We start from the raw sequence: 22,540 nt of genomic DNA on the forward strand, positions 1-22,540 counted from the left end.
TAATTCTCACAACCATCCTACTGTAGGTGTTACCCAAGGCCCCGAGGGTGGAATCCACTCGGCCAGGTAACAACTATCCTGACGGAAAGAGTCGTCCCTCCCCGTCCCCAAGCTCCCCTCTGAAAAACCAAACCTGTGCAGACAAACACAACCAACACGCCGGTGTCAGCCACGTGGCCCAAGGTAAGGAAGCAGTCGTAGAGGAGAAGCATTGCTCACCTGACTCCAGGCGCCAGCTTTCCATTTGGGGCATCTTCCTCCTCTGCACTTTCTGTGCCCACTTGGCTTAGCAAGGTGTTTACAGTAATCACTTTCTAAATGGTTTCCATCTTTTGCCATGCAGTAAACATTTCGTTGTTTATGCCCTCGACCACAAGAGACAGAACACTGAAATATAAAGCAATGGCAAGGTTGTTGTTGTGTTTTTTTTTTTTAAATCACATGGAGTTTGATAAAAACCCGTGTCGTGAGATGTTAAGATCATACCTGACAAGAGTCACCATCTCCCCCCTTTTCCAACACCATTTAAGGTAATATCTCAACGCTCTACATGGCAAGAAGATAGCATTCGGGGAAAAAAAATGTCCGTAGTATTTCAGCAGCAATCCTGCCTAGTATTTTGGGTTCTTCAAGAGTGCGGATAAATCCTGACAATTTTGGCCAAAAAATAAAGCCAATGAACCTGAAATTACCATGACATCCTGGGATTCTAAAAAATCTTCCTATGAATTAGAAAGGATGCCTTTCGCACAACTCACTTTATGCAGGATCAGGATACTTCTTCAACCAAATGCCTTGCGATTCACTGATGTGGATAAATGTGCATTTCCAAAATACAACTGTGTCCAATTTCCTAATGAAATGATTTAAGGAAACTCTCCTACCATTTTTCAGAGGATAAACTCTCATTTTCCCAGTCCGTTGGGAAGGAGGTGAAAAAGCCACATTAGAAACCGAAAGGTAAGCTGGCAGGTAAGTCTGTGCCAATTCTGGGAGGGGGGCATTACCTTTCAACTTTGATCTGCAAGTTCACTGAACTGTTTTAAATGTGACCTTGTCTGACCACATCTAAGGAACTTGACTTTGATTTCAGATTAGGTTTCTCAGAAAGGTCTAGGAATCAAAGCGCCCACGGAGTCAGGACAAAAATTTGATATGACAGCTTCTTGTGGAACAGGCAAGAGGCTGGCCCCAATGAGTGCACTGAGATATTCAACGTCCATTGCCTCATTAGCGATTACAGAAGTCATTACCACTTGGATCATAAGCTTGCTGGCTCAGATTTTCAAGACACATTACTTCCCAATATAACGTTCTTGACTTTTAGAGGGAAATGAGTTTAAGAATGAAGAACAAAATGTGAAACTGCAATGGGAATAGATTTCATGTCATCACCCCCTATTCAATAGTTCTTATTGCCCTCACTAACTTTGTGATTTTGTTAACTTAAATTACCAAAGTGCCCTTTCATGCCTAATAGATAAATAGCATCACGTAAAACACGTAGCCTAGTATTAATTCAACCACTGTTACCAAGCATGTCCAAAGTTATATCATTCATAAATGTGCCAGACCTCTTTCTCTAGTAAACACAAATCATTGTAAAGATTTCAATAGTAGCGAATAGATTATTTTGAAATATGTATATTAATAGGTTTGGCCCTGACTTTTTACTTTAGGAAAGGGAAACATTGCTGGTTTCGTTTGGGCTTCATCTTATGACAGTATTATGATTTGGAGAGGTCAATCTGGAGATCTTAACAGAGCATACAGTGAGGAAGAAAGGAGCCCAATTTGAATATTCAGATCAAAACAAAAATACCCATCTTTCAACCTATGGTGCTTTGACATAAATAAAGACTTGGGACATAATTCTGGAAGGTTTTTAAAAGGAAGCTCCTAGAAATATTCCTACAAACCACCGGTCTAATGACTTGCATACAGAATAATCTCTATTGTTAGTGACTAATTTTGGTCCTTAGAAACTTTCCTTGGACGAATAAATAACAAAGGGGCACAAGTGGAATTTGGGATGAATTCCTCCGTGTTTATTCAACAAACATGTGAGCAACTACTAAGTTTCAAAAATTGTGCGAAGGGCTGGAAATACAGTGATGAACGAAGTTGACTACTCCCCGCCCTCACGGAGCTTACAGGCCAGTGTTAATCAAAACACTGCAATGTTGACAAAAAACAAATGCATGCTTATTAACAGAAATGAGTGCTCTGAAGGACACAGGCTGCCATGGGTGCAAGAGGGCTCCTGAGGCTTCCCCCCAGGGCCAGACCGTGCAGAGCTCACAGGTCGTCATAATGCATTTGGATTTGGAAAAATCACAGAAGAGTTTTAAATCAGGGCAAAACACGGTCTGATTTTTGCTTCAGAAATTCTACCCTGGATACTGAGAGGACAATGGATGGGCATACAGCATGAAGGGAAATAGTAAAACTGCTCAGGAAGAGTTAGTACACTGGTCCAGGCAAGAGGTGATGGTGATACTAAATAGACTGCAGAGGTATTGGGGTGGGGGAAGTTGGTGGACTTATGACCTATTTTTTTTTAAGGTAGAAATGACAGTTTGTGGTGGATCAGCCATGGGGTGCAGGGCAGAAGGCAGACTCAGGAGGGACTCCTAGGTTTGCAGTATGGGCAACCGGACAGTGATGACGTTTACAGGGATGGGAAAACAGCCCCGGGCGTCAAGGATGTATTTATCTGTAGGAAAAAGGCTGAACTTGAAAGATACAGATTCCTGGGTGGGAAAAGGTGCTTAATGAAGAAAGAGGCATAATGGTGATGAACATGGATGAACTTAAAACAAATCCAACTATAGGGATAATCATTTCAACATACAAATCATCCAAGCAAGCTGTCCTTTAATATGAAGGGGGGGGGGGGGAAGAGAGTTGATGAAAATGCTAATTCAGTAATCTGCATGGCATCGGAGGGACAGTCTAAAAGTAGACAGCAACCTGCAGAGGCAGAATGAGAAAAGGCACAGTATCCTGGCGTTCATTAATGTGCCACCCACTCCTCTAAGACTGTGCGTGCAACGTCTCATTTAATCATCCTAACAACCATTGAGGTAGGTACTGTTATGGGAGATAACTAGTGTTTCCAACCTGGTGTAAGTAACCACAAAGCTTTCTAGATACCTCTCCCCACATGATTCCAACACAGATGGACAGATGTCTGTTGAGGACAATGCCAACACAAGGGAAACAGTTAAATTATCACTAACATCGCTGATACTAATTCATCTGAGGGGCACTACTGGTGTGACCCATGCCTATTGCCCTTCAAGTGAAAGGGAACAAAGGAGTTCCCAAATACGATGCCTTAAACATCCTGTTAACATCTAGATTAGCTACATCCCACCCATTCCTACGTGCGTTTTTCTTATCTGGGGATTTGAATGGAACCGACTTGGAAAAAAGAATGCAATAGTTCAGCATGACTCACATATTATTTGCCTAAAATGAAGATCTAAAAGTGATAAGGACATTCTCGAGGTAACTAATCAGAAAAAAAAAAAAAAAAAAAACCAAAACACTTTTCATCTCATGCTTTCTAACTTACCAGTGAAGAAAAGAAGCTGCTTATGGAAATTTTCATATCTAACAGGTTCATGAGTGGGTCTATTATGATTTCTCTAAAGAAGCTGTCATTTTGATAATCAAATAAACAAACGTTTCAGCTCTTCTACTCTGAGGGAAATTTCCATCTGATCATTTCCAGTCCTTTTCCAGACGCTGACTTTTGAGTCGATGTGCATCACTGAGATTTAAGAGTAAAGTTCAGTGCATCATCTACTATGTGCTATCTGTTGGCTACATCTCAGGGTTCTTGCTCTGGGGAATGTTTAAGTCCTTAAATGGGCAGTGGACATAGCCTCCTAAATTGCCAGTTGGAGTCCCACGTTTGCTCCTCTGGAGAAACAACCGAACATGTTTACGAGCATGCTTTCTCCCCAGCTTTGCACAACACTCCCAAACAATGGTATAGTCTCTCCTTGTGACTTAGAAACGTCAAGGTCAGGTGTGCCTGGGTGGCTCAGTCAATTGAGTGACTTCGGCTCAGGTCATCATCTCCATTTCGTGAGTTCGAGCCCCTTGTGGGGCTCTGTGCTGACAGCTTGGAGCCTGGAACCTACTTCAAATTTTGTGTCTCCCTCTCTCTCTGCCCCTCCCCTGCTCACACTCTGTCTCTCTTTCTCTCAAAAATAAATCAAAACATTTAAAAAATTAAAAAAAAAAAAAAAAGAAAGAAATATCAAGGTCAGTATCCCAAATGCCTGGGCTTTGAGGCTTTTGTTTCTGTGAGGCCATTCAAAGGGGATGTTTAAGGTGAAGCTTTGTTCAGGTCTTGCCTTAACACGGTCTACCCGCCTAACGTCTTAAGAGTTTGACATCCTTGCATTTCAACTCATCTGGCTGGAGACAATGTACTCAAGGCATGGGCAGTCTGCTCATCATCTCTCCTCTGGGCTTGTCCTCTCTCAGTGGTAGCCCTGGTTATGGTGCCGGTTAGGATCTGGCGGGCTACCGCTGGCATTCGCGATGCCCTGCTTCTGCCCTTTCACTTTTGTAGACGTGTGTGGTCTCTCAGACATCAAGGAGCCAGCAAACAACCCCAGTGTGTCTGCCAGGATGAGAAGGGCTGAGGACCTAGAGAGAGGGAGATTCCTGTGTTGCCAAGGCAGCCATGAACCTGAACATGTGTGCAAAGACAGAGGAGAGCGCGGAATTAGTAAGGCCACCGTAAGGAACTAAGAAGGAATAAGAAGTGGAGGCTGGAGGTCAGGGGTGCTCAGAGAATCTGGCCAGATGGAGGCTTCTCGATGGGGCTGGGAGATGCCGGGGCTTAGAGGAAGCACCAGCAGGGCCGAGGTATAGACCTGGACCGCCTGGTTATAGCAGGTGCTCACTACACAGGGGTTAATGGATGGTCTAGGAGAACAGCTGGCGGAATTCTGGCACTGCTCTGTATATCTAGGTGATTGCCAACTCCAAGGGATCTAGCAAACACGAGAAACATGTTTATTACTTTCTTCATAACATCTTTAGGACCCTGGGAAGAAAGACACTTATACTGCAAATACACAGTCACATAAACGGAAACATTCTGTTTATGTGTAATGTGTGATGGAGGATGCTGATCAACTAGCCCATATTTCCAACCACGGGACTGGCTGCCAGCAGGTAAGGAAGAGCTCGGAGGCCGAGAGGAAGGACAGAGACCGCAAGCCATGACCAAGTGAAGTCACGATTCTCCTGATGGAAGGAGTTTTGCCAATCAGGGAGCGAACCATCCCTCTGAGACCGACGAACAGAGCTCAGTTTGGGGGCAGGACCCTGAACTAATCATGACGTGCCTTTCCCTTGTGCGTCCCTAAAATGTGAAAGTAACATCCAAATCCCTCCATTTAAAAAAATGTTCCTTTGTGTCTTTCACGGACAGCAGGCTCTTTCTGATTCTAGTCTCCTTTGGACTTGGTTGAACAAAACACAAAGTCAAGCCTCACCTGCAGAATGTACTGTCAGAAAGGACGTGAGGCTCACACCCGAGGTTTGCATCTGCCTTTGCCAGTTACGGGGAGGAACGAAGGGCATATACAGGAGCATGGCACCAGTGGGGAAGGCAAAACCAGCCTGCGCACGCCGTTTCCGGGGAAGCCAGGACGTGAGCACAAGGATCTGGACTTAGGGATCAGAGTTTCAAACACAGCTCAGTGTGGGGCCTGGAACACCACGTGGGCTTGCCACCGAGGAAAAAGAAAGCAGCCATCACTCACATGTGCTTATAGACTGCCTTCCACGCCGTAGGCAGCCAGCAAATAATTGCGGGAACGAACGGACACGTGAAATCTGTAGGCATCACAGAAGTGTGCTCTAAACGAAACGTCATGTTTGCCTAAATGTCACAAAGAAAGAACCACTCGGAATCTGACCCACAGTGTGAGGGCTGAACCGATTTGGCACAAGTTATTGAGATGCAAAAAGGCCACCCCAGGACCCCTCTTTCAGTCAGAGCAGAGCTATTGGAAATCACACCAGCTACCTTTTATTGAACTCTTAACTGTGAATGGAAAACTGGGCTGAAGGACACTGGCTTCTGTCATTTATCCCAACAGCGACCGTGTGACTCAGAGACTATGAGGATTCCTTTTTTTTTTTTTAATTTTTTCTTTAACATTTATTTATTTTTGAGACAGAGAGAGACAGAGCATGAACGGGGGGAGGGTCAGAGAGAGAGGGAGACACAGAATCCGAAGCAGGCTCCAGGCTCTGAGCTGTCAGCACAGAGCCCGACGCGGGGCTCGAACTCACGGACCGTGAGATGATGACCTGAGCCGAAGTCGGACGCTCGACCGACTGAGCCACCCGGGCACCCCTGAGGATTCCTTTTTTACAGATAAAGAGAAACAAGGAGGTGCTGTCACTTAGCCAGGGACACAAAGCCAGGAAGCAACAGAGTTGGTCTTCAAACAGGTCCTCTCCAGAATCACCACTTTCTTCCTTAAGCTATACTGAAGAAAGGGACTGGAGAGGAAAACAAGGTGCTCACCCCTGCTCACTCAAGTCAACAACAGAGAGCAAGGACCTCAATGGAACGTCTCTTGAGCCTATTTTTGAAGCCTCTGATTCCTCGAGTCTCTCAGGGAGACAGTACCTATACAGAGTTAGTATGTCTGACTTTATTACTTTTTTCCTAACTCTTTAGGACCCTGGGAAGAAAGTCACTTAGTGGGCAAATAAACAGCCACATACATAAAGGGCCAGATTTCCCTTGGGCTGAAGCCACACCCTGATTTTCTCTTGGCCATTTTTCAGGGTTTATTCACCCTTTGGGGCCCGCCTGATGTCACGGGGCGAATGATTATTTCCGTTCACTGATGAATGGCTCTTTGCATGGTCATGAATGGAAATGTGGGCCTGTCCATTCACCGAGGGCTAATCTCTCAAATGTCTGAGCTGTAAGGGCATCTCAAAGATTATCCAGTCCGTCTGTTTATCTCACAAATTGAACACAAGAGGAAAGGAGACACGACATGCTGACAGTGACACAGTGAGGAAGGAGTACATGCACGCCTAGGACTAGGAGTTCCCATGCCCCGCACAGAACGCCATCGCCCTGGGGATTTGTAGCCAAGTACGGGCGTTCTTCGTGTTGTTCAGCAGCCACGGCTGACCAGCCATCCTGACTCTTTCTATTCCAAAGGGAGAGTCCCAACAGGGACTAGCAAGGGAGGCACAGATTCTCCCGCCTCTGGCTTTGACGGACAGCAGACACGAGTATGAACAAGAGTGAGCATAACAAGCTCCTGTTTCGGGACACCAGCTAAGAACAAATTCCAACGGGTGGAGGCACACGACTGCCAGCACAGGAAACAAAAGCTCACTACTTGTCTTCACCTTGTTCTAAAATGCAGCATTTCAGGGTGCAGGGCATTTGGGAATCAGGCAGTGCTAGGCTGGCCCGCCACCTGCCATTTCACCTCGGGGCCATCTGGGGCCAATTACCGAACCTCTCTCAGCTCTGTAAAACAGGGACAACAGCACAGTCTACACTCAACAGAGTTACGTTACAATTAAGCGGAACAACGGTATACATGTACGACTGTATTGCATATAGACGGAGCTCCTGGGGCTTTGGCCAAGCGGTGTAGAAATCGATGCACGTTCACTCGCATCACTACCACTATTTCTACTCAGCAGAGTCTTTTAGAATATCCCCAGCATGTGGTTAAAAAGGTATTTAAAAAAAAAAATGTACGTCAACTAATGGAGTCTCAGATTAACGTTCTAACACAGGCACTGCTGAGTAAGGGAGGGACTTAGGCAACATCTCACCCAAGTGAAAGGGCGAAGACTTTTCCTTTCCAAAGGTCACAGAGCAATCCACAGAACAGACATAAATGTCGAAGATTCCTCTGCTTCTGCGGTGCCCTTTTCACTTTTATCGACTATTATTAATACGGTCTCTCTGACCAGAGAAGACAGGAAGACGAGGAAGACAAGGACCCCACATCTGAATGCCACATCTTTCTCCTACTCCACCATTTCCTGCTCATACTTATTATCTGAGGGACTACTTATGTTTCTCATTTGTTTCTTGTTATGTTATTTCTTTAATGTCTAGAGACACAGAATCCACACCAGGGATCGCCATTACTGCACACCCATTCACTCACTTCCTGGCTCTGTTCGGCTCTGCCGTGGCAGTGGTCACAGTTATTTGTTAACTGGTGGGTGTGCACACAGTTAGGGCTTCTCACAACCCATGAATGGCTCTGGTTGGGGGGCATCGGGGAAGCCGAGTGACTGAGGAGGGAGAGAAAGCTTTGCCAGGAAACAAGGGCTGTGACTTCAGGGCGTAAAGCCAATGTTGACAGGCCTGCCTGATGGCTGTTTATGTCCAGGACCACCATGGCACTTATTACCATGAAAAGGAGCCGAGAAAGCAGGAGATTGGCAGGGAACACCATGGAAGAAAGCAGATGCGCGAGTCACGGTCATCCCAGCCGGATGGGGCACGAGGCCATCCTTCCATCTCCGTTGCCCCCAACACCGACAGTCTTTGCAGTACTCCAAAGGTCTAAGACCGTGGGAGAAAAGGAACTAAGGATCACATGTCAACCCTTGGGGCACACTCGAAGGCTGCTCTCAATACTACAGCCAAGTAGGTGGCCCCACAGATGGCTCACAAGGGGGATGGGAGGGCCAAGCCAATAAGGGGAGACAGTAAGAAGGGCTCACGCCCTCCACCTTCCGTTACCCCCAAGAATTAGGAGGCACAGGGCTCTCCAGCTGTCTCCTCCTAACCTCTTAATGTAACAACATCTTATGGGGGGGGGGGACAAATATTCACATTAAACAGAACAGCATATGAAATTAGCTACATGAGTCATGAAACCCGAATTGAGGTTCTTTTTGTTCTGCCAGAATGTAAATATGACAGTTTTCCTCCCCATCAAGACAAAGAATAACAACAAACAAAATCTGCAAAAGCTGAATTTTCTCATGGCTACGTGCAGTGGTGCCCCCAGGAATCTGAGGCATAGTACATGCCCAGGCTCTGTTGTCCCTAACATGCCCTCCGACTCCCCATTTCTAAGCACACTGACTAATTTTACACAACTTCTTTTGCCTCTCGAGGTTATAGGTGATGATTATTTGTAATGTGACATCAGCAGAATAATCTTGCAGGAAAGAGGTGGAGATGACAGAAGGACAGAGATGACACAGGACAGAATCCCTGTGCTTACCCCGGGATTATTCATGAAGGCAGTCTGGAACATAGGGGGATAGGAGGTGAGATATTTGTGCCAGGTCTCAGCTGTTGCAAAGGTAAGTGAAGAAGTGTTTGAGTGATTTCTGGCAAAGCTACAGCTGAGGGAACAGTGACCAGAATTTCTTGGCACTCTGCAGGCAGACAGTGACTGGAGGTTACCTGGAGATGTCATTCTTCTAGAAGATGACAATGCTCAGGAACACCCACTCATGATACTACAGGGCAGTCAGGAACTTCTTCCTCCTCCAAAAGAACTAGTCTATCGGCCATTCAGTCATTTAAAAGACACCAGGACCAAGTTTATTCCATTGCCTCTTCCACAGTCTTGCTTTCTCTGTGTATCTGGACCTTCCTCCATTGGCGTGGCACAAAAGGAACATCTTTACATGCCAACATGTCCAACATCTTACACTGGAAAACTTACAACTTTTTTGGTTTTTTTTTTTTTTTTTTTTTTTTGGCAGGGGTGGGGGAGAAGTAGTTTATGTAATTAGTTTGCTTTCCGGTGGATACCAATGCCACCCCAAAACTGAAACGTGCATACATATTTGAGTCTGCATCCAGAGAAACATATCTCAGCAGGAAGGAAAAAAGATTATCTTAACCATTGTTGAATTAGACGCTCATCCTCCAACTTTGCTTTGCTCTATTGGGAGTTCAGATCAGACCAAGGTGCTGTTAACAGGCACTATTCATTCGTGTTTCTTTTCTTAATTTTTAACGGTTTTAAAATTTTTTTATTTTTTGAGAGACAAAGACAGAGTGCTAGTTGGGGAGGGGCAGAGAGAGAGGGAGACACAGAATCCGAAGCAGCCTCCAGGCTCTGAGCTGTCAGCATAGAGCCCGACATGGGGCTCGAACCCACGAACTGTGAGATCATGACCTGAGTTGAAGTGGGACGCTTAAACTGACTGAGCCACCCAGGCGCCCCTCGTCCACGTTTCTTTTCTTGCTTCTCCTCCTGCTTATCACTTGGTAAAGAAATGGCTCCAAAGCACCATTATGAAAGGATCAGACAAGAAGAAATAAAAACCAGCTAAAACATAAATGGCTATCACGTGAATGACGTGGCATTTGAAGTGGCTAACATCAGGTCAATGGTTCTATGTGAATTTAAATTATTCCTACACCACTCTGAGATGTACTCAAACAGACATCCAAGGGTTGAGTCAAAGAGGGTGGTAGGTATGAGTTTGGTTTTGGAATCATTCAGACCTGGTTTGACCAGGGCTGTCTCTTCCTTTGTGATATTATGCAAGATGCTTAACCACGGCAAGCATCTCTTTCCAGTTCTGCTCAACAGAGACATGAAACGACGGTGAATAAGCAAGCAGCTCAGTCTTAACATGTCCAAAGCATAAGCCCTGGTCCGCCTCCAAAAACCACTCCTTCCTGGAGTTCTCCCCATCTCAGTCAATGGAAATTCCATCCAACTTCTGCTTATTCTCTGCCCAATATTTGGGCTCATTCCACCACCTCTCTTTCTCTCATAGCCTATATCGAAACTCTCAGCTAATCCTTAGGTACTACTTTAAAAATACATCAGAATCCCACCAATTCTCACCGCTTCCACTGTGAACATCTGAGCCACTCACTGACGGGCTTCTCCCATGTGATTTACTGCAATGGTTTCCTAATATTCTCCCTGCTTCCAGAACTCTGTTCCTCGAGGAGCTTCCTCTAAATTCAGAAGCCAGCATCCGTCTTTGAAAACAAATTCACGTTCCCACTCAACTCCTCTCCCCACAACGGTTTCCTACTTCACCGAATGTAAGCAAAAATCACTCCAATAGCCTAACCCCTCGATCCCCATCCCATGATTTACCTCTACGTTATACTGCCTCAATCGTATCTCTAATTTCATATCCTACCACCCACCACCTCTAATCCAGCCACAGTGGCCTCCTTACTATTGCTAAGATGTGCCTGAAATACACCTGTCTCTAGGTCTTAACCCAGAATACTCTTCTTCTTGATATCCACACAGCTTATCTCTGTTTAAATCTCACCTTCTTAATCTTAATGGATACCTGCCTGACTCCTTAAATGTACAGTTCTCATCCCCCCTTCCAAGCTATTTTCCTCTTCTCTAAGAATTTTTGTCTTTTTTGTTCACTGCTATATCCCCAGTAGCTAGAGAAGTGCCTGGCTTATAAAAAAAACCTTCAAATACTTATGGAATATGCAAGTGAATGCATGAATGAGTGAATGAATAGCATCTCAAAGAACCTAGGGCCACTTATGTCTCAAGAATTTTTAAGGATTAAGTCAGTAACCTGCACAATGCTCAGTTCATTGTAAGGACCAAATAAATAACTATTGTGCTCTCCTATCTCCTGTGTCTACTCAGTCCAAAACTGGGGTACCTCGGTGGCTCAGTCAGGTAAGCATCCGATTCTCAGTTTTGGCTCAGGTCATGATCTCAAGGTTCATGAGATCGAGTCCCACATCTGTCAGCATGGAGCCTGCTTGGGATTCTCTCTCTCCTCCTCTCCCCCACTTGCTCTCTCTCTCTCTCTCTCTCTCAATAAATAAACTTTTTAAAAAAGAACTAAATACTGCACAGGGGACACCTAAGAGGAAGGTTATGCGAGAATATAACACAAGACCAACAGCAAATGGCAGAAGCTAGGAACTCAGAATACTACTCTGCCCCTGCAAGGGCAAGACTATTGTTGAAAGTCAGCTCTAAGCCTTTGAGACTGTCTTGTACCCCAAGCGTCACATAATGTTGTTTCTCACCCCCAAAGATGTCACCTCAGAATGATACTTTTCCCATGTGGAAAAATGTAAATATACAGACTGAAAGCAACCTATAAAGGAATGTATGAACACAAAGGGGTTCTATGTAGGTTGGGTATTTTCTATCTCCATTCTGGCTGGAAAGATGTAAAAGCAAAAAACAAACCAAAACCAAAACCAAAACCAAAAAACCTCGGAAAACGCACACTTGCTATTCCCAATAATTAATTAATTAATTAATCTTAGACAGAGACAGCATGCACAAGCGGTGGGGGCTGAGAAAGAATCTTAAGCAGGCGCCACATTCAGAGCAGAGTCCGGCACAGGGCTCAGTCTCACAACCATGAGATCACGACCTGAGCCAAAATCAAGACTTGAATGCTTAACCAACTGAGCCACCCTGGTGTCCACTGGCTTTTTTTTTTTTTTTTTTAAGTTCCCTTCCACTGAAGAAAAGGCCCTCAAAATATACGATATACAGGGCTGCCAAAGCAACACGGAGTCCTGAGATTTCGTAACCGTAGGGCGAATTCGATAGAAATCAATCACTGCCTCTGTCCTCTACACCTTCCATAAACCAGCCACCACAGACCTATTAAGTGGTGTGACTGTAACCCAAATATTAGGATCAGGTTGTGTTCAGAAAGCCCTACTTTTCTTAGTCCAGCAGAAGTTTCCTTAAAAATGTATCAATTCCCATCATCCTAGGGTGCCGTAAATGTTTAGGGGGAAGCCAGGCCCTTTCGGAGCACTGGCTGGGGAATTCTGGATGACCAAGCCTAATTCTGGAGTTGTTTTGTTTTTTTTTTTTGAAAACCATTCAACACCAAGTGAACTGTCAAAATTTTTCTGTTTAAAAATGCAAATATTCAGCTCCCTCCCACTTTCGATAAGTAAGGTCAACAAAACCAGGAACCTGGCTGAAAATCCTTGGGAAACATTTCAAGACTAAGGACTCAGCTTCAATGGATTTTTTTTAAAAGCAGAGGAGAGCTACACTGGTTTCCATTTGTGCAAGAGCTAGTTTCTTGCATGTGTCACAAATCGAAAATCACTAGTTCTAGAAATTTTGAAAGCCCTACCAGAGAGGAAACAGGAAAGCATGGGGCCTGGGAGTCAGTCAGGTGGGGCTTCAAGAATTACTGATCATATGATGTTGGGAAAATTGCTTACCTCCGGAAGCTCAGTTTTCCCACCTGCAGAATGGACCTTATTACATCCATTATTATGTAATAAGGTCCATTCTGCAAGGATTTTATGAATATTAGTAATAACGCACAAAAAAGCACCAGGCCCAGGGCTTGGCTCACTGCAAATGCTCAGTAAATGGGGGTCGTTGCTATTATGTCTCCACTTCCAGTTAAATTATATAAATATAATTAGGTTTATAATTCGGATTATAATCAGGTAAAAGGCAAAAGTCAATTTCTAATTTTGAAGTCATTTTTACATAGTCCATTGGTAATTTAAGGTTCTAGATAATTCTGGAAGGTGGCACTCACTTGTCTTATGGAGAACTCTCTTCTACATCGGGCACCAGTGTCCAGATCTTCTAATAAAATTTTCTGTGGCATTCCAACAAAAATACATTAAACGTTGTGGGTCAAAAACAATATCTCATTAGGACTTAGATCCTACCAGAAAACTTCTGAGGTTGGTAACAGTATCTTGGGGCTTGTTGTGCTTGTCTTCTCCTCTACTGACAGATTTCTTCGGTCTAAAAGTTTTGGAGTCAAAATAGTGTTTTGTGTTTAGTGTTTATGTGGCCACTGTTTTGTGACCTTTTTGAAGGAGAAGTACTGAGATTGATTTTCATTCTAGGACCAGGAGAGGCATCATCTAAAATGTTCTCTGACCCACCATACTCAGAGTTGAGGCTGCTCTTCGGAAGGTATATTCGTATGGGTGGTGTGGAGGTTGGAGACACGGCATTTGCTTTCTGCTAGAGCACGGAAGATTTGCAAAGTGGCAAAGGGAAGAGGAGAGGTAGAGCTTCAGAAACTTTCTTCCTCAGAGGTTCATGCGCTGAAAAGCCAACTTAATGCCACACATCTGGAAAAGCTGATCACCTACATATGGCTTCCTCTTAAGGATTTAAAAAAAACTGGTGGGAAATAATTGAAGGCATTGATGGTGAAAACCTGCTGATCTCTACAACGTAACAATTTATCTTTCCAGAAAGGAGAAAGGAATTTTATAACTTTTAATTTTTAATTTTATAACTTTAAGGACTTCTCTGACTTAAAAAAAAAATAGGAATTTTGTATCAGACACATTTGGGAAGTGCTGCAGTCTATATATAGCCCACCTAATGCCCATGAGAATATGGAAAGAAAAGTTTTACTGTCAGAAATCCATAGAAATGCAGGGAGGAGGCAATATCACCGCCCAGGGGATGTGGCAACGTTTGAAGACATTTTTGGCTATTACAACCAAGAGGATGGTTGGCATCCAGTGGGTAGAAACAAGGATGCTGTGTGACATCTTACAATGCACAGACCAGCTCCCCAACAACAAAACTACCTGGTCCCACACGTCAACAGTGCTGAGACGGGGGTATCCTGATTCACTCCTATTTACAACCCATACAAGACTTTCTGCACCTCTGCCTTAGTCTCTAATCAGAAATACACTCTGCTACTTCTCTGATCAAATGCAAATGAGGAATGAATCCTACTTTTAAAAAGTATCCAAAAGAAAAACCAAAATGTTCAACTCTGACACACCAGTTCCTAGATAGAGCTGGACTATTACATATGTTGCAAATTCTATCGTGGATGAGGGAAATACTGATGCCGGAAACACGAAGTTAAAAGCAACATACAAGTATGAACTATCAGTGCTACCAGAACAATCCAAAGGTGTGAACATGGCAGAGTAGCCCTTTTTAGAAATGCCCATCCTCGTGTGTGCCTTTGTTTCCAAAGTTGGTCACTCCTGCCAAAATTGCCATGCAGAATGTCTACGAGTTACATTGGACACATTTGTAGACATTTATAACAATTCTCCCTCCCGACTTCAAAAAAAGAAGGAGGGACTCTACTCATTGGTTTGCAAATTCAGTCTGGTAAGACAACGTTGAGGCCTCATATTTTCAGCTCATCCTTGAAAGTGTTTGACTGACCTTGATGGCTTCCCGCAATCCCACATAATATATAATGGAAAATTCAGCTCTCTGGAGAGAACTGTTTTCTGATAGCTAGCCAGTGACATTCCATGGGGCTTGCATCTGTGACCTTGAGTTTGACTTTTGCTGAGGAGTCCTCCCTCTCCTCACCAGATGTCTCTTTAGGGTTTCACAACCTTGGTACTATGTCAACATCTTGGGTGAGATAATTCTTTGCTGTTGGGGGCTATGCTGTGCCTCGTAGGATGCTTATCAACATCCTTGGCTTCCATTTATTAGATACAAGTAGCACCCCCAACCCATTTGAGACATTAATCCCCAGACGTTGCCCAATGTCCCCAGGGGGTAAAAATCACCCCCAGTTGAAAACCACTGACTTATCCTAAGGTTTTCAGAAAGTCCTTCAACAAAATCTCAAAACGGAATTGATTTTAACTGATTTAATAGCCATGGTGGGGCACAGAGAGCTTTTTCATGGAAGGAAGTGGTAAAGGGCCTGCTGAACATCAATCCAAGATCAAGGTCTTAGGCTAAAAGAGTTGGGAAGTCCTGGTCTCCAGAGAACGTGACATGGACAACGTGAAACCAATTCCCACACACAGCAATGACTACAATGAACAAACACACTCTTCGGGACAGCACTTCCTCCCTGACATCATGTCCCTGGCCTGCCACCGCTAAGAGTTCCCGGATATTTCACATATGATTAAAAAGACAACCAATGAGAAGGAAATCATGATTTCAACAAGAAAGGGCACATTGTAATGCAGAAATAGGTGAGTTGGTTGGGTGAGGGCTTTTTATTAAGTGCAAGGAAAATAAACACACGTTTTTGGAGGAAAAAAACAAACAAAAGAACCACAATCCTTAGTTTTCAATGGAATCTGGGCTTTACTGGGGAGTAGTAGATCTAAAAAAAAAAAAAAAAGGTGAATCTGCATACAACCAAGTATTTACTGGAATTTACTGGTACGACTTGCTATGAAAGTCTGGGTTTCCCTGGGAAAAAGAGGAATAAAAACCACACCATTCCCAGGGGCCTTTCATCTTAGTTGCATGGGTACAAGGGGGCCAAGGGAAGAAGGGAGATAGAGACAAGGGGAAGAGAAAGTCATGGGACATAAACCAGTGAAACACTGAGAAAGATTTTTACTGAGCCCTGGCTACAGAACTCACTTTTGTTATGATGTGCTAGTGGAAATCTGAGAATAAAAATAGCTAATATATATCAGAATTCTTGTAAGTCCTGGAATAAATCCAGAGACCTACCCTTCACTTCCTTGTGAAGTAAAATACACACTCTGAACCTATTTATGTTTAAGTAATTTTAACAATAGCTTATCTTGAAATACATCAAACTTAAAGAAAGATTGCAAGACCATCATGAAGACCTCCCTTATCCCCCTTATCTAGGTTTTCCAACTGTGAACATATTACAACAACCCCCTCTATTTAATAATGGCGTATATATATATATACACACATATATATACATACACATGTGTATATATGTATGTATATGTATGTGTGTATATATACATATATATGTGTATATACGTATGTATGTGTATACATATATGTGTATATATATATATATACACATATATGTATACACACATGTATGTATTGCTTATACACATAATGTCCCATCAATTCAAGCACACTCTCCTACATAAATGCCATACAACTCCCCAAGTCAGGAAATCACTGTTGATACACCACCAACATCCAATCCTATGTGTTTCTTTTTAATTACTCCCTCATACAGATTAGCTCTTAATTTTCATATTTCTAGGCCAATGCCATAAGGATTTCAGCTCCTGAGTAGCGGGCTCATTCATTCATTCATCCATTTCAAAATTGCTTATGGTATGCCCCTTGGAGTAAGGCAACAAGCTTCAATGGCAGGCCTGTTCAGCCCAAAGGAAATTAAGGTTCGGGGAAAGTAAATAAATGATTTGGTTAAAAGGTTTTTCACTTGAAATGTGGTGACTGTATCTGTTCCTTTGTCTTAGCTAAGAAGAAGCAAATGAGCCCACTGTTTTTTTTTTCTGCTACGTCTTCCCTCTCTTCATCCCACACAGCTCCCAAACCATAACCAAGTCTTATCATCCAGCAGCCATGTGGATAGAGGAATACAGTGGTTGGGACGATGGCGGGGGGTGGGGGGTGAAGAAAGGAGCAGAATGTAAGGCCAGAACTCAGAGTTGATGACTGTCCTACCAATGGGAATAGAGGAAACTCAGCGTTGCTCAAGGAAGAGCTTAGATTTAGCCCAAGAACCAGTTGGGAAGGTATCTCAGTGCATTTGATGTGTTTTATTTCAACCAGAGAGCTGTTAGTGTGAAATCACTTTTTAATACATTTTAATTTCATCATTTTTTCATAATTTCCTTGTAGGGAAGCAGATTACATTCGACAACAAACCACATCACCACACGCATCTGCAAATCCCCCAACTGGCTTTAACAAAACCTGATCTATTGTCCTGTTACCTATACATCCACTGAACACAGAAAACACTTAGATTGACTACCCCAAGTTATTTCATTGCTCTTTGCATATTAAAATGTCAGAAATATCGCCCAATGCATGTTTAATAAATAAATGAGGATGCTTTTTTTCCTCAAAATCTTCTAAACCCAAATTTTACTTTTTACTTGGTTTAATTTTAAGAGGAACAATTTTCTCATATTCCTCCCTTCAGAACTCTGAGCAAAATTTGTTAATGGCTCAGGAATTCCAGAATGTGTCAAATCGTTACAATTTGGGGGAACAGAAAATCTTAAATTTCCTCTTTCCACAGAGGTTGCATTTTGCCACTTCACCAACTAAAGAGGAAGATGAGGGAATTATATCTTGGTTAAAACCTGGGGCTTGAAAGGCAGAACGCCCCAGGGTCAAGTCCTGACTCAGCCCCTTCTCAACAGTACGACCTAGACCCAACATGATGCTAACTTCATCAAGTAGAGAGGATTAAATTAGACTATATGGGCGAGCTGCTTTGTAGAATTCCTAGCAAAAAGTAAAGATTCCAAAATACAAGTGATTGTTATAATAAAAAAAAAATCAAAGCCCTTCCTATAATTATGGAAAGAAATACATGGTACAAAATTAAGTGAAGGGAGAAACAGCTCTTTTGCGGATACCTGAAGCTATCAGTTCATCCACTTTCTGAGATCCTGAGAATTATTTTACTTATTTCCCATTTCCCATGTATGCAGCCAAGCTGTGAGCATAAGTTAATAAGTGCTTCTTAAAAAGATTTCACCTGAGTGGTTTATAGTTTAATTCAGATGTCACTCTAAAGGAAAAAACAAACAAACAGCTATCTGGCCACTGGGAGAGAGAATTGATGACATCATCATTCAATCTGCAGCCAACGCTGTTGCCCACATTTTAGTTTCAAGGCGGGGGTGTGTGTCAGTATGGTGTACAAATGTGAATGAATCCATAAGGGTTTTCTTATCACTGGGGAGGCTAAGTTTTGCCAAGTTAAATGATGAGAACCACAGTGGTGGAGAAGACATTGCCTCAGCTCTGATTCTTCAGAAGTATCTTTCAAACACAGCCCCTTAAAGCTAATCTGCTCAACCTTTACCTTACAGGGCTCAGTGAATATGAAAAGCTGCCTTCCGGAGACTTCCTTCAAAGAGGGAATGATCTCTTGGAATTCAAGCTTCTACAAGGTGACTACCTGGTGTTTTCCATTTTTGTCTTCTCCTAAAAAGCATCAATCAAGCCTTGCCCTTTCGGCCCACTGAACACATAAACACTCTTTTTCCCTAACTGAACTTACTGCCACGATGAACTTGAACTCTAAGATGCACAAGAGGAGAGTTGTTTTAACAGCTGCTTTTACACTGAGGCTCTGGAGTTACTACCCTCAAGACAGCTGGTTCTGATAAGCCTCTCTTCCCACTGTCCTGATTTTTCTAATGCCCAGCTGTCAGGGAACACCCACTAAAGTGTTCCAAAACAAAGGCACAAAACAGAAGAAAGGCAAGAGAATGGTACTCATTTGGATGCAAGGGCATCCTACACAGGGACCCTTCACGAGCCGACACAGGGTTTTTCTCTCCAACTTGCTTTTGTAAGTTTACGGATTTCTCGGCTAGTTGCGGATTAATTGCTAAAGACGTTGCCTGAGGTTGCCCTGTCCAATATGGTAGCCACCAGCAACAGGTGGCTGTTTGGATTTAGAGTAATTAAAACGAAATACAATTTAAAGTGCAGTATCCCTGTCGCACATTTCAAGTGCTCCATATAAGCCACATGCAGCTGGCAGCTTCCATGCTCGAAAGCAAAAAGAGAGAACATTTCCCTCATCGTAGAGAGTTATTGGACTGCACTGGCCAAGACATACGCTCTTTCTAAGAGGGGAAAGGGGATGCAGATCTGGTAAGAATGATGGTTTTGTCCGTTGGGCCTGTATCAATTATCTTCCATACTACTTCCTGTACACTCTTTTCTTGGCTGCCAATGTTCCATTTTCTACATTTTTGGAAGGGGAGGTTGTGGTCTTTAAAACAATCCATGAAAAGGATCCCACTTCAGAGGAAACAAAACCACAGGAAGCAAAGGTGGTGGTGTGGCAATCCCCACGTTCTAGATGTTTTTATTGGTGATCATCAAATAACAAAGGGGACAATGTACCTGGGCCAGGGCTTCCCACGTTTGGGCGGAGGCTGAGGACCCTGACAGAGAGAGATGGAAAGCCAGGATCTCTGCCTATCCTGGCTCTCAGACCACGGACCTCATGTCTAGGTTATAATGTAGCGGTGAATAGAAGAACACTCTCTGGGGGCACCTGGGTGGCTCAGTTGGTTAAGCGGCCAACTTCGGCTCAGGTCATGATCTCACGGTCAGTGAGTTCAAGCCCTGCGTCGGGCTCTGTGCTGACAGCTCAGAGCCTGGAGCCTGTTTCAGATTCTGTGTCTCTCTCTCTCTGACCCTCCCCCGTTCATGCTCTGTCTCTCTCTGTCTCAAAAATAAATAAACGTTAAAAAATAAATAAATAAATAAATATAAATAGAAGAACACTCTCTGATAAGAGGTTTTTAAAGGTTCCGTGTTATCAGCCAGGGAGCGTTTATCACTGAAAATGATTGTGTAATTGTACATTTAAAAGGAAAGGTAGGATGGATAATTTTTATTTAATGACCAAAGATCATTAGCAGCTGTGTGCTAATGTACAATTACACAATACACACAGACACACAGACACACACACACAGTAAGAGCAATCGGTATTTTTATATTGATGGTTGTAACGAGGCTGCCAGGAAAAAAAAGTGTCAGTTCTTTAATTACACGTATAATTGGTTTGATTCGTTTAACAACACATTTTTCTTTCTCCGCTAGAATAGCTCCGACTTGTTCACTGCTGTATCCTTAGCACCTAGAACAGTGCCTGGCTCACAGCAGGCACATAAAAAAGTATTCGCTGAAAAATAAATGGTGACCCGCCTCCCCCTCCCCTTTTGAAAGGAATGACCTAGAACTGTTTACTCCCTCTTCGTAAAATCAATCTACCTCAACTGCCTTTACTAATCAGGATTCCCTCCTAAACAATTAGACATGGACTCAATCTCTCGCTCCCACTGTACATTCCAAAGTTTTCATTCCTTTCTGTTCCAGAAGGACAACTCGCTGACGTGAGTCAGTAAAAGGACCTACACTCCTCCTCATGGTCTAATAACTCTCCTACCCCTGTCTCCCCCATCTTTGGACTTTTTAAAACTGTAAAAATAGAAATCTGTCAAGCTATCAGGACATATCAGCTGTCAACAATGGGGGGAGAAAAAGCTAGTTAAGTTTTATCTCCAACGAGCTAGATGCAGGCCAGTGTTTTGCTTGTTTTGAACACATCTGAGATGAGTGGGTTATTGAGGCTTAATCTACACTGAATTCGGGAATTTTGTAATTTCATATGTTACAATGTTTTGTTTAAAAAAGCCTTATTTTTCACTACTTCGTATGGATAGAGCCAAATAATGTGTTTCTTAATTTTTTTTAAAGGCACCAGCAGTGTATTTAAGATGTGTCCTCATTAGTGAAAAATCTTTTTCTTTATAAAAAATGCATATGCATTTAATGTGACATTCCTGATGACCAAAATCTTTATACTGTCCTCCTAATCTGGCTAATGTGATAACTTTAAAATGAAAGAGAGATGTTCTGCCATTCCTGAAACATAACCAGCTGAAGTGTTTACAAGTGCTGGTTATGGGAATTTACCAATAATCGGAATAAATGTGGATTATTCTGTTGCTGGAGTCAAATGGATGATGTTGCTATTAGCTAAATAACGTGGAGGTTGATGGAGTCTGACTTTTAGGCATCTCTTTTATTGAATATAAGTGGGAGTTTAAAAAACTCATATTCTGAATACGGGCTATTTCTGTCGGACTAGGCAGGATTAGTATAGTCAGTATACTGTTAGTGAAGTCTTAACACTATAGTAGGTGATCAGGTACTCAAATGGATTCATAAAAACACCACCTTCCTGGGGTAACATGGGGGATAAATATGATGTATATTTGCTTAACTTGGCTTGGTACACAGAAAATACTCAGGAAAAGTTAGCTATCATCATCTGCTTTGGAGAAGTTACCTTATTTGGCACCTTACAGAAACCCCAAACTCACATACATCTGATTTTGGTCCTTTTAACTCTCAGTTACCATACTAAATTACACGTAAAAAGGAGACTCAGGGGATGTGGAACCAATAGGTATCAGGGATCATCTTTATGATGCATAATTTTTTGAAAACCGCAGGCTCTCTTAAAACTTCCAAGATTATTTTGATCATATTTTCTTTATTTAATAAGAAAGAAATTCCTTCTGAAATGTATTGCAGGTGAACCAATAACAAAATTGACAAATGCTCAAGTCTTTTATAGTTATCTGAACACAAAGAATAAAGTGTGATCAAATTTATGCACATTAGGTTAGTGTGTTCCTGTACCTAGCTCTTTTTACATGTTCAGGACCATTTCTTTTAATCGCTTGTTTTGTCTTCTGGCTATATTTTATCATTATCTACAAATTCAATAAATGGAACATTCATATTTCATAGCTGAGACTCAATGAATCAGGACAACAGTATTAGAAAAGAAAAAAAACCAAAATATTAAGCCTCATATATTTTTGTTTATATCACTAGGCATCATTTCCAATTCAGAATTCTTTTTTAAGTATCCTTTTAAAATACACATTTTAAACTATCCAATTACATAGAGTTTACCAGTTGGCCGCTCAGATTGGGGAGAGGGATGGGACACTGGGGAGAGGGATGGGACACGTTGGAAGGGATTTACAAAATTCGAATGTATCTTTTTAAAACCCAAAGAAACATACACATGAATTTCT

General features: G+C 42.7%; 1 protein-coding gene across 2 annotated transcripts in view; it reads right to left on the bottom strand.

The window, feature by feature from the left end:
• Nucleotides 1–22,540, bottom strand: part of ADAMTS9 (ADAM metallopeptidase with thrombospondin type 1 motif 9) — a 160,610-nt gene that overhangs the window by 42,994 nt on the left and 95,076 nt on the right. Inside the window, exon 29 of one of the 2 annotated variants that reach the window (XM_042929906.1) lies at nt 220–387. The exons of the other annotated variant lie outside the window; for it this stretch is intronic. Within the exon in view, the coding sequence (XP_042785840.1) occupies nt 220–387 (168 nt within the window). The remainder of the gene's footprint in view (nt 1–219; nt 388–22,540) is intronic. 2 annotated transcript variants of the gene reach the window in all.

Source organism: Panthera leo, chromosome A2, assembly GCF_018350215.1.
Source record: "Panthera leo isolate Ple1 chromosome A2, P.leo_Ple1_pat1.1, whole genome shotgun sequence".
Classification (NCBI taxonomy): domain Eukaryota; kingdom Metazoa; phylum Chordata; class Mammalia; order Carnivora; family Felidae; genus Panthera; species Panthera leo.